Source organism: Salvelinus fontinalis, chromosome 3 (assembly GCF_029448725.1).
Source record: "Salvelinus fontinalis isolate EN_2023a chromosome 3, ASM2944872v1, whole genome shotgun sequence".
Classification (NCBI taxonomy): domain Eukaryota; kingdom Metazoa; phylum Chordata; class Actinopteri; order Salmoniformes; family Salmonidae; genus Salvelinus; species Salvelinus fontinalis.
In genome coordinates this window covers 35,574,996-35,589,401 of record NC_074667.1, presented here as the reverse complement: position 1 = coordinate 35,589,401, position 14,406 = coordinate 35,574,996, and the positions used below count along the sequence as shown (strand labels likewise).

Here is a 14,406-nt window from a genome sequence, read left to right as displayed (position 1 = left end):
TCAAAGGCAGCACTAAGGTCTAGGAGCACGAGGACAGATGCAGAGCCCCGGTCTGACGCCTTTTAAAAGGTAATTTACCACCTCCACAAGTGCAGTCTCAGTGCTATGATGGGGTCTAAAACCAGACTGAAGCATTTCATATACATTGTTTGTCTTCAGGAAGGCAGTGAGTTGCTGCGCAACAGCTTTTTCAAAATGTTTTGAGAGGAATGGAAGATTCGATATAGGCCGATAGTTTTTTATATTTTCTGGGTCAAGGTTTGGCTTTTTCAAGAGAGGCTTTATTACTGCCACTTTTAGTGAGTTTGGTACACATCCAGTGGATAGAGAGCCGTTTATTATGTTCAGCATAAGAGGGCTGAGCACAGGAAGCAGCTCTTTCAGTAGTTTAGTTGGAATAGGGTCCAGTATGCAGCTTGAAGGTTTAGAGGCCATGATTATTTTCATCATTGTGTAAAGAGATATAGTACTAAAACACTTAAGTGTCTCTCTTGATCCTAGGTCCTTGTCACGTTCCTGACCTATTTCTGTTAGTTTGTTGTATGTGTTAGTTGGTCAGGACGTGAGTTTGGGTGGGCATTCTATGTTTTCTGTTTCTATGTTGGTTTATGGGTTGCCTGGTATGGCTCTTAATTAGAGGCAGGTGTTTGGCGTTCCTCTAATTAAGAGTCATATTTAGGTAGGTGTTTTCACAGTGTTCGTTGTGGGTGGTTGTCTCCTGTGTCTGTGTATGTCGTTGCGCCACACAGGACTGTTTTCGGTTTGTTTGTTTTTCGGTTTGTTTGTTTTTCGGTTTATGTAGTCTGTTCCTGTTTCATGCGTTCTTCGTTATTTGTAAGTTCTTATGTTCAGGTGCGTCTACGTCGTTTGTTGTTTTGTTAGTGTATAGTCAAGTTCGTGTTTTCTTTAATAAATATGTCTTCAAACTCCGCTGCATATTGGTTCAATCCCTGCTCCTCCTCTTCTGATGAAGAGGAAGAGGAAAGCCGTTACAGTCCTGGCAGAGTTGTGCAGACTCAGGACAGCTGAGCTTTGGAGGAATACGCAGATTTAAAGAGGAGTCCGTAATTTTTTTTCTAATGATCATGATCTTTTCCTCAAAGAAGTTCATGAATTTATTACTGCTGAAGTGAAAGCCATCCTCACTTGGGGAATGCTGCTTTTTAGTTAGCTTTGCGACAGTATAATTTTTTTTTTGGATTGTTCTTATTTTCCTCAATTAAGTTGGAAAAATAGGATGATCGAGCAGCAGAGAGGGCTCTTCGATACTGCACGGTACTGTCTTTCCAAGCTAGTCGGAAGACTTCCAGTTTGGTGTGGCGCCATTTCCGTTCCAATTTTCTGGAAGCTTGCTTCAGAGCTCGGGTATTTTCTGTACAGTATACCAGGGAGCTAGTTTCTCATGACAAATGTTTTTCGTTTTTAGGGGTGCAACTGCATCTAGGGTATTGCGCAAGGTTAAATTGAGTTCCTCAGTTAGGTGGTTCCTCAGTTAACTGATTTTTGTCCTATGACGTCCTTGGGTAGGCAGAGGGAGTCTGGAAGGGCATCAAGGAATCTTTGTGTTGTCTGAGAATTTATAGCACGACTTGATGCTCCTTGGTTGGGGTTTGAGCAAATTATTTGTTGCGATTGCAAACGTAATAAAATGGTGGTCCGATAGTCCAGGATTATGAGGAAAAACATTAAGATCTACAACATTTATTCCATGGGACAAAACTAGGTCCAGAGCATGACTGTGACAGTGAGTAGGTCCAGAGACATGTTGGACAAAACCCACTGAGTCGATGATGGCTCCAAAAGCCTTTTGGAGTGGGTCTGTGGTCTTTTCCATGTGAATATTAAAATCACCAAAAATTAGAATATTATCTGCTATGACTACAAGGTCCGATAGGAATTCAGGGAACTCAGTGAGAAACGCTGTTTATGGCCCAGGAGGCCTGTAAATATTAGCTATAAAAAGTGATTGGATAGGCTGCATAGATTTCATGACTAGAAGCTCAAAAGACGATTTTTATTTTATTTTTTTTGTAAATTGAAATTTGCTATCGTAAATGTTAGCAACACCACCGCCTTTGCGGGATGCACGGGGGATACATACGGTCACTACTTACTAGTGTAACCAGGAGGTGAGGCCTCATTTAACACAGTAAATTCATCAGGCTTAAGCCATGTTTCAGTCAGGCCAATCACATCAAGATTATGATCAGTGATTAGTTCATTGACTATAACTGCCTTTGAAGTGTGATGACATACGCATCAGCCAAATGTTGGACACGGAGTTGACAGGCTTCAAATAAGAGTATATTGTTAGCTACTTAATTTAATTTCAATAATTTACAAATCTCTGGAGGGAAGATCAACATTTGAATATCAACTGAAGGCGGGCGATTGTAAGCGCCTCAGAAAAACGCGACTGCCAGAGAAGCTTTCCTAAAGCTAAAATTCCATGTTCCACCCATTCTGCGTTTGTTTCTGTGCTGAATGGGCGTGTCAGTCATATTATTATTAAACGTTTTTAACCATTGGGCTGTCAGTGATTGGTCGTATATTGAAAAGTTTCGCGTCGCTGTCGTTCTTCCGGGGCGTGGCATACACAACGCGGGACCTGTTACTTTTGTTTTGAGTGGAAAGTGTTACTATTATAGAGTTACAACCGGCTCAACTGATCCTTTTTATTTATTGTGGGATTTTATTTTTTACAGTCTATGGATAATCCTGATGTGTTCCCGCTACTAGTTGTTTCCCCCCCACAGAATTTACTTAGTTCGCATGCTTACGTTAGTTTGAAGTTGAGCTAACGTTAACGGTTTTCTTTGTTTTAAAAAATCACAACGGTTTGAATCGTTAGCCAAACAGAACTCGTGTGACATGGAATTATTTCAGAAAGTGGAAAAGATTGGAGAAGGGACGTACGGGGTGGTGTACAAGGCAAAGAACAAAGTGACGGGAGAGACTGTTGCCCTAAAGAAAATCAGACTAGACACGTAAGTGGTGTCTGACTGAAAATTACCTGGCTACCTAAGTGTCGTTAGCCATCTAATGTTAATTGTAGTCCGGATGTGACTATGCTTTCCATTTCCACAGTTGCTTGCTAGCTAATCTTGGTAACTATGTTGCTACTCTAGCTAGTTATTTGACCTGAATTGATAACCAGTGAGTCTTGAAAGTAGGTAACGTAAGTATAGTTAATAACTAGCGAACTCTAAGCTTGCTAGTTGCCTGGAAACCCGACGTTACATTTACATTGAATTCTACATCGGGCTGAAATTTGCGTTTTGAATCAGGGTTCTACTAGCCAGAACGTGGAGTAAAATGATATTAACATAGCTACTTTACCGGTTGATCTTTTTGGCGGTAGGAATGTGAGTCAAACGTCGAGTTTCCAGGCTGGCTAGCTATATAGCTTTGTATGACAAACAAGTCACTGTAATGACAGCTACTGGCACTTAACTAGGAAAGTCAGTTAAGAACAAATTCGTATTTACAATGACGGTCTACCAAAAGGCCTGCGGGGACGGGGGCCTGGGATTAAAAAGATAAATACAATATAAATGGACACATGGACATCTCGTAAAAAGATTCATCCAAAGATGATTCAGCAAGTCAGAAGCAGGAAGGAATCACACATATATATATTAATTGATATTATTTATTTTTTTATGTCAAATTACAATCAAACAAGAATACTGGATTTCTAGTAAAAATATATTTAATTTGTGGACAGATTTCAAGTATTAGTTTTTCTGTATATAACATTTACCAGAGAGAATGAAGAAATAAACGACTAATTCAGTAGTTTTGTTTTCATTTATATAATAACATCTTTCATTGAAAATACGGGTCTTATTTGGTATTTTATTAGGATCCCCATTAGCTGTTGCAAAAGCAGCAGCTAGTCTTCTTGGGGTCCACATGAAACATGACATAATACAGAACATCAATAGACAACGACAGAACTACATAAAAAAAAACGTAAAGCCACACACAGCCTACAAATCAATGCATACACACAAACTATCTAGGTCAAATAGGGGAGAGGCGGTGTGTCGTGAGGTGTTGCTTTATCTGTTTTTAAAAAAAACAGGTTTGGTGTTTGAGCAATATGAGATGGAAGTTCCATGCAATAAGGGGTCTATATAATACTGTACGCATTCTTGAATTGTTCTGAATTTGGGGACTGTGAAAAGACCCCTGGTGGCATGTCTGGTCTTATTAATTAAATAAAAAATGAATTGTCCTGCTCCAAAATAACTGTCTCATTCAAAGTGTATAATAGTTTCCCCTTATCACAGAAGAGGCATATGTCCTTGAATTTAAGCAAGTTATTGCAATCCCATTGGAATCACATCTAGACTGAACAAAAATATGAATGCAACAATTTAAAAAAAATTCTTGTTACAGTTCATATGAAGAAATCAGTCAACTGAAATGAATTCATTGGGCCCTAATCTAGCTATGGGCCTCCAGATTTCATCACGGGGCCTCCCGAGTGGCACAGCGGTCTAAGGCACTGCATCACAGTGCTTGAGGCGTCACAACAGATCCGGATTCGATCCCAGGCTGTGTCGCAGCGGTCCGTGACCGGGAGACCCATGAGGCGGTGCACAATTGGCCCAGCGTCGTCCGGGTTAGGGGAGGGTTTGGCCGGCTGGGATGTCCTTGTCCAATCGCACTCTAGCGACTCCTGTGGTGGGCCCGGGTGCATGCATGCTGACACGGTCGCCAGTTGTACAGTGTTTCCTCCGACACATTGGTGCGGCTGGCTTCCGGGTTAAGCGAGTAGTGTCTCATGGCTTCCGGGTTAAGCGAGCAGTGCGGCCTGGCAGGGTCGTGTTTTGGAGGACGACCTTGCCGACCTTCGCCTCTCCCGAGTCCGTACGGGAGTTGCACTGATGGGACAAGACTGTAACTACCAATTGGATATCATGAAATTGGGGAGAAAAAGTAATACAAATAAGAATACAGCATTTTTATGCATTCAAATTGCCATCGATAAAGAGTAATTGTGTTCGTTGTCCGTAGCTTATGCCTGGCCATACGATAACCCCACTGCCGCCATGGGGCACTCTGTTCAAAGTTGACATCGGCAAACCGCTTTCCCACATGATGCCATACACATGGTCTGCGGTTGTGATGCATTGCCAAACTCTCTAAAATGACATTGGAGGCGGCTTATGGTAGAGAAATGAACATTCAATTCTCTGGCAACAGCTCTGGTGGACATTCCTGTAGTCACCATGCCAATTGCAAGCGCTCTCAACTTGAGACATCCGTGGCATTGTGTTGTAACAACTGCACATTTTAGCAGAAGCTGTACCTGTGTAACGATCATGCTGTGTAATCAGCTTCTTGATATGCCACACCTGTCAGGTGGATGAGATTATCTTGGCAAGGGAGAAATGCTTACTAACAGGGATGTAAACAAATTTGTGAACAATTTGAGAGAAATACGCTTTTGTGTGTATGGAACATTTCTGGTATCTTTTATTTCAACTCATGAAACATGGGATCAACACTTTACATGTTGTGTTTATATTTTTGTTCAGTGTAGATACATGTAAAAGGGGAGGGATTAACTGTGCACCATGTGTGACGCACCTGGCTTTCCCACTGTCAGCAGCCAGTATACACATTACACAATCTTGGATGGGCATTTTCTTCTTCTTCATCTTCTTTAGAGTTTAACGGCGGTTGGCAACCAATATGTTGCATTACTGCCGCCAACTGGATTATATTATAAATCCATTATACTTTGTGTTACAAAAGAGGAAAAACAAAAATGACACCCTTCCAACTAACCCTACGCTCATTAAAAACCCACTACCCCATTCCACTACTTTGACCCTTAGTGAAGCTTATACACTACATGACCAAATGTATGTGGACACCTGCTCATCGAACATCTCAATCCAAAATCATCGGCATTAATATGGAGTTGGTCCCCCCCTTTGCAGCTATAACAGCCTCCACTCTTCTGGGAAGGATTTCCACTAGATGTCGGAACATTGCTGCAGAGACTTGCTTCCATTCAGCCACAAGCACATTAGTGAAGTCAGGCAATGGTGATGGCCGATTAGGCCTGGCTCGCAGTCTGCGTTCTAATTCATTCCAAAGGTGTTCGATGGGGTTGAGGTCAGAGCTCTGTGCAGGCCAGTCAAGTTCTTCCACACCGATCTCGACAAACCTTTTCTTTATGGACCTTGCTTTGTGCACGGGGGAATTGTCATGCTGAAACAGGAAAGGGCCTTCCCTAAACTGTTGCCACGGAGCAGGTAACGTCTCCTGGCATCCGCCAAGCCCAGATTCATCCATCGGACTGCCAGATGGTGAAGCGTGATTCATCACTAGAGTCCAATGGTGGTGAGCTTTAAACCACTTCAGCCGAAGCTTGGCATTGTGCATGGTGATCTTAGGCTTGTGTGCGGCTGCTCGGCAATGGAACCCCATTTCATGAAGCTCCCGACGAATAGTACTTGTGCTGACGTTGCTTCCAAAGACAGTTTGAAACTCGATAGTGAGTTTCTATAATTGCTTAATTGCTTAATTATATCAAAGTAAACTTGGAGTCACGCAATGACGTGGTCCTTCCACTACGACTTGTTGGGAAAGGATGCAGTTTATTAGGCTACAGATATAATCAATTATGATGAACTTCACAAGGTGGTGAAAGTGCAAGGTGATGAGCTTGATGCTCCTTTCCAATAGATATTAATGTTTTTATTCTGGTGACATGATAATCGATGCTTGAGGCCATTTGTCAAATAGTCTCGCTCTTTTGTCCATAATAATATTTTCATGTAGGCTATACATGCGCTCTAGCCAACAGCGCAAGTGCCAATAGCAGACTATATAACACAACATATTTGTGTGAGAACCATCAGTAGAGTTGAAATTGCAATGGAAACCCATTTAATTTGTATTTTTTTTATTCTGGAATTTAACATAAATACTTTTTATGTGCACTATGTCATGATGCACAGCCTTTTATCTGCAACAAGTTAATTTGATGGAAACACATCACTGGTGGGAAAATGTGCATATCATTTTTATGTGGATTTTAGAATATTCACATAAATCTGTCACCAATTGGATGGAAACCTAGCTAGTGTCTGTGTGAGTAAAGGGAGGATATTGTGTGACTAATGTCGTAGCTATATGCCTTTTTCTTAGGGAAACAGAGGGAGTACCAAGCACTGCCATCAGAGAGATATCGCTCCTCAAAGAGCTCAGCCACCCAAATATTGTCAAGTATGTACAATTGAGCTACTTGTTATGTTAAACATCAACTGTCTCTGTTAAATTGTGCTTACATTGACATCTCTATGTACTTTCACACCGACAGGCTCTGTGATGTCATCCACACAGAGAACAAACTATACCTGGTTTTTGAGTTCCTTCATCAGGACCTTAAGAAGTTCATGGACTCCTCGGTCTCTGGTATCTCTCTGCCACTTGTCAAGGTATGCACAGACTGCACATCCAACGTGTTCAGACTGGGGGGGAGGCTTATAAATAAGTGATATACCCCCCAATGTCTGTCAGTGCTACCTATATTTTGTCACATTTTTAAATGAAAACAATATGGAAACCTACGACATTGTCTGACTGTGTGTCTCTCTTAAGCTAATTAGGTGTGTCTGTTTTGTGTGTGTGTGTGTGCAGAGTTACCTGTTCCAGCTGCTGCAGGGCCTGGCCTTCTGTCACTCCCACAGGGTTCTCCATCGGGACCTGAAGCCCCAGAACCTGCTCATTAACGCCCAGGGGGAGATCAAGCTGGCTGACTTCGGCCTGGCTAGGGCCTTTGGGGTGCCTGTCCGCACCTACACTCATGAGGTGAAGCATACATACACCACACTGTAATTTGCTGTGCGGTTTTTAGTTGGCCAATGGCTAGCAACATGGGTCTTTAGTGTTTCACTTGTGTTATGCTTCTGTAAGCATCTCAAATGATTTCTGAACCCGTGATGGGGAAACTAACATTTTAGCATTTCTCAGGTGGTAACGCTATGGTACCGAGCTCCAGAAATTCTTTTGGGCTGCAAATACTACTCCACAGCGGTTGACATCTGGAGTTTGGGCTGTATCTTTGCTGAAATGGTAAATGTATTCTCTGGCTATACTATTTTGTAGCTTTAACGTTTATAAAGCATGGTCTCACTTCATGTCCAATTCTTCCTTCAGATCACCAGGAGGGCCTTGTTTCCAGGCGACTCAGAGATCGATCAGCTGTTCCGGATCTTCCGTACCCTGGGCACACCGGACGAGGTGGCCTGGCCAGGGGTCACTTCTATGCCTGACTACAAGCCCTCCTTCCCTAAGTGGGCCCGACAGGAGCTGTCCAAAGTGGTTCCCCCACTGGACGAGGACGGGAGAGAGCTGCTCAGGGTGAGAACCCTTTTATTATATATATGTTTTGTATTTCACCCCCTTTTTCTCCCCAATTTCGATCTTGTCTCATCGCTGCAACTCCCCAACGGGCTCGGGAGGTGAAGGTTGAGTCATGCGTCCTCCGAAACATGACCCGCCAGACCGTGCTTCTAAACACCCGCCCGCTTAACCCGGAACCCAGCGGAGGAAACACTGGGCCAGCCTGCAGGTGCCCGTCCCGCCACAAGTAGTCGCTAAAGCACGATGAGCCAAGTAAAGCCCCCCCGGCCAAACCCTCCCCTAACCCGGACGAATCTGGGCCAATTGTGCGCCACCCTATGGGACTCCCGATCATGGCCGGTTGTGATACAGCCTGTGACCTAATCCCGGTCTGTATGGACACCTCTAGCACTGCGATACAGTGCCTTAGACAGCTGAGCCACTCAGGAAGCCCAGGGTTAGAACTCTAACAACATTGACCACTTTTTAATTATGCTTTGGTATTAGGCTGGTACCAATAAGGTTAATAATAGGCAGATTACTGCACATCCAAAGCTGATTTGTGAAAGTGCCGGAGGCAAAACTGGAGAAACTGGAAAAAGCTTTCAGTCAGATGCAAATTTATTTTAATTATAGCTGAGCTTTCAATCAGTCTACCTCCATTAGATTTTTCCACAAACAACAGTGGGACAGATAAGGCCACACTGCGAGCCAGAGGTAATTGCAGACACCTAGTGGCCCTTTAGATTACCACAGATGTTATAATATCAGATAGAAATACAGGATAGAACAGAACATGTTATAGATTTATTTCTACTAGAACAAAACACAGGGAATGTGGTGTTAAAGAACCCAGACTCTCAAAGAAATCCGAAAGACGGCAAAAGGAAAATATATACAACACTATATACAAATGTAGAACCAGGGGAAATCTAATAAAACAACTAGGTTAAGGTAACCTGTCGGAAGTATTGGGCCACTAGGGGCATCATGAATACAGGACACCCTAATACCAGGGAGTGTGTGTGAAGCTAAGATGATGACAATGGGAATTACAACATGACCCTCATATCAAAACCCTCCTTACGGTTGTAGGGTGCCTAAAGTATAAATCCAGAAGTTCTCTCTGGCAGAGTTTACGGTCGTTTTCTTCTCTTTTATTAATAGGGGTAATAAAATATAATTAATTGAAATTTGTGCTCAGAGATTCACACTTTGTTTTCACATAGGCCTATGACACATGTAGTCGATATGTCCCTTTTTATGACGTATTTGTTCTTATTTTTCCAGCAAATGCTGAGCTATGACCCAAACAAGAGGATATCTGCCAAAAATGCCCTCGTCCATCGGTTTTTCCGTGATGTCACCATGCCAATGCCACACCTACGACTGTGACATGCAGACTGACAGGAACAATACATAGCCCAGGGTCTTTCCATGAGAGATACCTGAGCAGAAGGACTGCCCCAGCTCTTATCCACACCTGAATACTACAGTCCAGGAGATGGGAGAGATCACAGTGAAATATGGATGCCTTTCCAAAAATCATTCTAGCAGCCAAAAACCAGCATTTGTATAAATTGGATGTCCTGTGAGTTTTTCTCTACAGCTATGAGTGCCTGTTATGTCATGGAGAATGAACTCTACAGTTTCAGCATTTTATGTGTATTGAAAGGGTTAACTTGGTTTGTGTACATTTTAGTCATTTAGCAGATGCAAGCTCTTAATTTGTTCATTGCATCATTTATGATAAGAAGTTGATTAAATTCGTTTGAGCTTTATTGTGTGAAAATATATGAATATTACGAATTTGTCTTGTGTTATAACCTCACTGGCAGTAAATCTTTGGCAGATTTTGAATCAAAGACATAGGAAATCGGAATAATTCTGCGTTCATAACCAAGTGGGAATTTACCACATACGACTGGTAAAAATCCACTAGCTATCATGCTTGTTTAAAAAAAAACATTCAGAAATTGGATCTGGGGACCAATGCCAAATCTTTTCAGTCTCCTGAGGGAGAAAAGGTGTTGTCATGCCCTCTTCACGACTGTCTTGGTGTGTTTGAACCATGATAGTTTGTTGGTGATGTGGACACAAAGGAACTTGAAACTCTCGACCCGCTCCACTACTGCCCCATCGACGTTAATAGGGGTGTGTTCGGCCTGCCTTTTCTTGTAGTCCACGATCAGCTCCTTTGTCTTGCTCACATTGAGGGAGAGGTTGTTGTCCTGGCACCACACTGCCAGGTCTCAGCCTATAGGGAGGAGGTCAGTCTCATCATTGTTGGGGATCAGACCTACCACTGTCGTCAGCAAAGTTAATGATTGTGTTGGAGTCGTGTTTGGCCACACAGTCGTGGGTGAACAGAGTACAGGGTGGGACTAAGCACGCACCCCTGAGGGGCCCCAGTGTTGAGGAACAGCGTGGCAGATGTGTTGTTGCCTACCCTTATCACCTGGGGGTGGCCCGTCAGGAAGTCCAGGATCCAGTTGCAGAGGGAGGTGTTTAGTCCCAGAGTCCTTAGTTTAGTGATGAGCTTTATGGGCGCTATGGTGTTGAACGCTGAGCTGTAGTCAATGAACAGCATTCTCAGGATTTATTTATAAGCGTCCGGATTAGCGTTCTGTAGCGTAGCATGGTTTAGATGCAGCTGCACAACATAGCTCTTAAAGGGGAAATGTCTTAACAGGGCAATGTTGTGTCCAATGGGGTAAATGCAGATGGACAAACCGCATGCTTCAGCCTAGGTACATTTTTATTGGCACTATGCTTCATCAGTTGACCTGCAGGTCATAATGCCTATTGCTAAAAGCACATCTGATAATATAGACTATACACAGGCTATATGCATGGTACAATATGTTATTGGGCCTATTTCTGGAGGTGGAATTTATGTTTTAGATGGTGTCAACATTTTATTATCATTCATTTTGAAGTAGAATGTCCTTTTAAAAAGTCTCCAGACCTGAGCTTATCAGTCCTTCTGCATAAAAATGATCTCTGGGAGGATTCTGGACCCCCTAAGCAAGGGGACTTGAGTTGGTCAAATTCGCTGTTTAATACATGTGCAAAATTATCCTCTTTCCCTAAAAGCATGATGGTCATGGCTTTTATTACATGAAAGGGGAGGTCAACTTAGCGATCTGAGATCGACTTAAGTTTCAGTCATGGGATTTTTGTGTTGTTGCTTTAACCCCTGTGAATGCATTTAACTGGTATTTACAACTTCACAACTGACAAATTCCCACTTTCCACTTGGTTATGAATGCAGCATAAGTCCGAATCCCAAATCAACTCCTTAACCCTATGCACTTGAGAGGATTTGATTGATTTATAAGCAATATGGCGAAACTTCCATGTAGTCTATCAGAAGGCGAGGTTATGATTATCATATTGCTTACATATATTGAATCCACTCAGATCTCCACAAATGCATTGGACCTAAATTAGATTTTGGGCTCGATCAAATATGTTCTATTCTATTGAGAAAACAGTCGAGTGACGCTCTAACAATGGAAATGCGTGTCCTCAAATATGGATGGCAGGTGGGAGGAAGCAAGATCAGGTGGGACCATAGAGTACCACAGAATGAGTCATAATACCCATAAAACCTAGCGGTCAAACAGGGAAACGGTTCCAATTGTTTTTCCACCATTTTTTTCCTATTGGGGATTTTAGAAAGACTTCAAATAAACACGTCAACCATAAACTTTTAGTTTATGGTTGACGCAGCTGGTAGGCCATTAGCTAACCTAACGTAGCAGGCGTAAAAGAAACACCTGAAACTGTTGGGGGAAGTTCTCTTCTGCACTGTTGAACCAATCTAGTAAATGTGGAGGAGGAGTTAAGATGGAGTGTCGCCTCGCTAACGTCCAAAAGCAGAAGTCGTGTTACAGGCTGTCTTTCCATTTCCCATGGAAACCGGAACATCTGTTTGTTGGGGACTCGGCAGAGGCTATCCATTAGCCAATCAGTGTTTCTCAAGGAGTTCAAAGCATGTGAATGCATCCAACTGGTATTTACGACATCACAACTAATAACTTTCCCTCTTGGTTATGAACGCAGCATCAATATACACTACATGACCAAGAGTATGTGAACACTTGCTTGTCGAACGTCTCATTCCAAAATCATGGAAATTAATATGGAGTTTGCTCCTATAACAGCCTCCACTCTTATGGGAAGGCTTTCCACTAGATGTTTGAACATTGTTGCGGGGACTTCCATTCAGCCACAAGCGCATTAGTGAGGTCGGCACTGATGTTGGGCGATTAGGCCTGACTCGCAGTCGGCGTTCCAATTCATCCCAAAGGTGTTCAATGGGGTTGAGGTCAGGGCTCTGTGCAGGCCAGTCAAGTTCTTCCACACTGATCTCAACAAACCATTTCTGTATGGACCTAGCTTTGTGCACAGGGACATTGTCATGCTGTAAGAGGAAAGGGCCTTCCCCAAACTGTTGCCACAAAGTTGGAAGCATAGAATCGTCTAGAATGTCATTGTATGCTGTAGCGTTAAGATTTCCCTTCACTGGAACCAAGGGGCCTAGCCCAAATCATGAAAAACAGCCCTAGACCATTATTCCTCCTCCACCAAACTTTACAGTTGGCACTATGCATTGGGGCAGGTAGCGTTCTCCTGCGATCCGCCAAACTCAGATTCACCCGTCAGACTGCCATATGGTGAAGCATGATTCATCACTCCAGAGAATGCATTTCCACTGTTCCAGTGTCTAATGGCGCCGAACTATACACTACCCCAGCCGACGCTTGGCATTGCGCATGGTGATCTTAGGCTCGTGTGCGACTGTTCGGCAATGGAAACCCATTTCATGAAGCTCCCGACTAACCGTTATTGTGCTGACCTTGCTTCCAGAGGCAGTTTGGAACTATATAGTGAGTGTTGCAACCGAGGACAGATCATTTTTATGCGCTTCATCACTCCGCACTGTTCTGTTCTGTGAGCTTTTGTGGCCTACCACTTCCCGGCTGAGCCGTTGTTGCTTCTAGATGTTTCCACTTCCCAATAACAGCACTTACAGTTGACTGGGGCAGCTCTAGCAGGGCAGAAATATGATGAACTGACTTGTTGGAAAGGTTGCATCCTATGCCAATAATTCTATCTTCATTATTCCTGCTTACAAGCGAAAACTAAAGCCGGTAGTACCAGTGACTCACTCAATACAGAAGTGGTCAGATGATGCGGCTGCTACGCTACAGGACTGTTTTGCTAGCAGAGAGTGGAATATGTTCCATTATTCATCCAATGGCATTGAGGAGTATACCACTGTTAAGATATTTTATCAAGGTTTAAGATAAATGATTAAATAATTCTACACAGAAACTTAACCATTAGGATTAGAGGTTATGTAGCATGGACAAGGGGTAATTAAAAATGATAACCATTGTGGAAGAAAGGAATGTATGTTTGAACCGACCAAGCTATAACTCTGTTGAGATAAGAGAAGACAGCAAGAGCCCCTCTAGGTTTTCCGTATCTGGGGGGGAACTGGAACTGTCAGCTAAGTGGTAATAAACTGTGGTGAGACTTCAGGAGATAATCCAGATATAGTGTGTAAATGTATGTGCGTTAGTGTGTTGGAATGGAATTTTGGTCAGCTTTGTCCTTGTCGGAGAAGAGGAGGGACCTTTAGAAAGCTATGACGCTATGTGGGATATATATACTAATGTAAATTATATTTTGATCTAGAGCTCTCTCGAGAATAAACGCTATTGATTAATTTGGTGGCTGGTCTTTGTCTATTTTATGCAAATAAGAACCTTACAAATTCTTATAATCGGACAGTGTTTGCTTTGTTATAATTAAATTGGTTAACGAACACATAGGAATCAAATTCCTTTAACAACCACCTCAGTCACCGGCTTCATCAATAAGTGCATCAATGACATCGTCCCCACAGTGACCGTACATACATATCCCAACCAGAAGCAATGGATTACAGGCAACATCTGCACCGAGCTAGAAGCTTGAGCTGCTGCTTTCAAGGAACGGGGGTCTAATCCAGACACTTATAAG

General features: G+C 42.8%; 1 protein-coding gene across 1 annotated transcript; it reads left to right on the top strand.

Moving 5' to 3' along the window:
• Positions 1 to 2,572: 2,572 nt before the first annotated feature.
• Positions 2,573 to 14,114, top strand: LOC129846027 (cyclin-dependent kinase 2-like). Its single transcript, XM_055914036.1, has 7 exons — positions 2,573 to 2,987; positions 7,174 to 7,251; positions 7,346 to 7,463; positions 7,666 to 7,836; positions 7,999 to 8,100; positions 8,185 to 8,388; positions 9,661 to 14,114. Exons 1-7 carry the CDS (start codon positions 2,872 to 2,874, stop codon positions 9,763 to 9,765), a joined length of 894 nt encoding a protein of 297 aa, XP_055770011.1. The 5' UTR covers positions 2,573 to 2,871; the 3' UTR covers positions 9,766 to 14,114.
• Positions 14,115 to 14,406: the final 292 nt, after the last annotated feature.

Excerpts from the sequence above, each read along its gene's own strand:
- LOC129846027 (XM_055914036.1), top strand. The coding sequence starts at position 2,872 with ATGGAATTATTTCAGAAAGTGGAAAAGATTGGAGAAGGGACGTACGGG. Across the intron at positions 7,252-7,345 it reads AGCCACCCAAATATTGTCAA|GCTCTGTGATGTCATCCACA; the intron begins GTATGTACAATT and ends TCACACCGACAG. Across the intron at positions 7,464-7,665 it reads TCTCTCTGCCACTTGTCAAG|AGTTACCTGTTCCAGCTGCT; the intron begins GTATGCACAGAC and ends GTGTGTGTGCAG.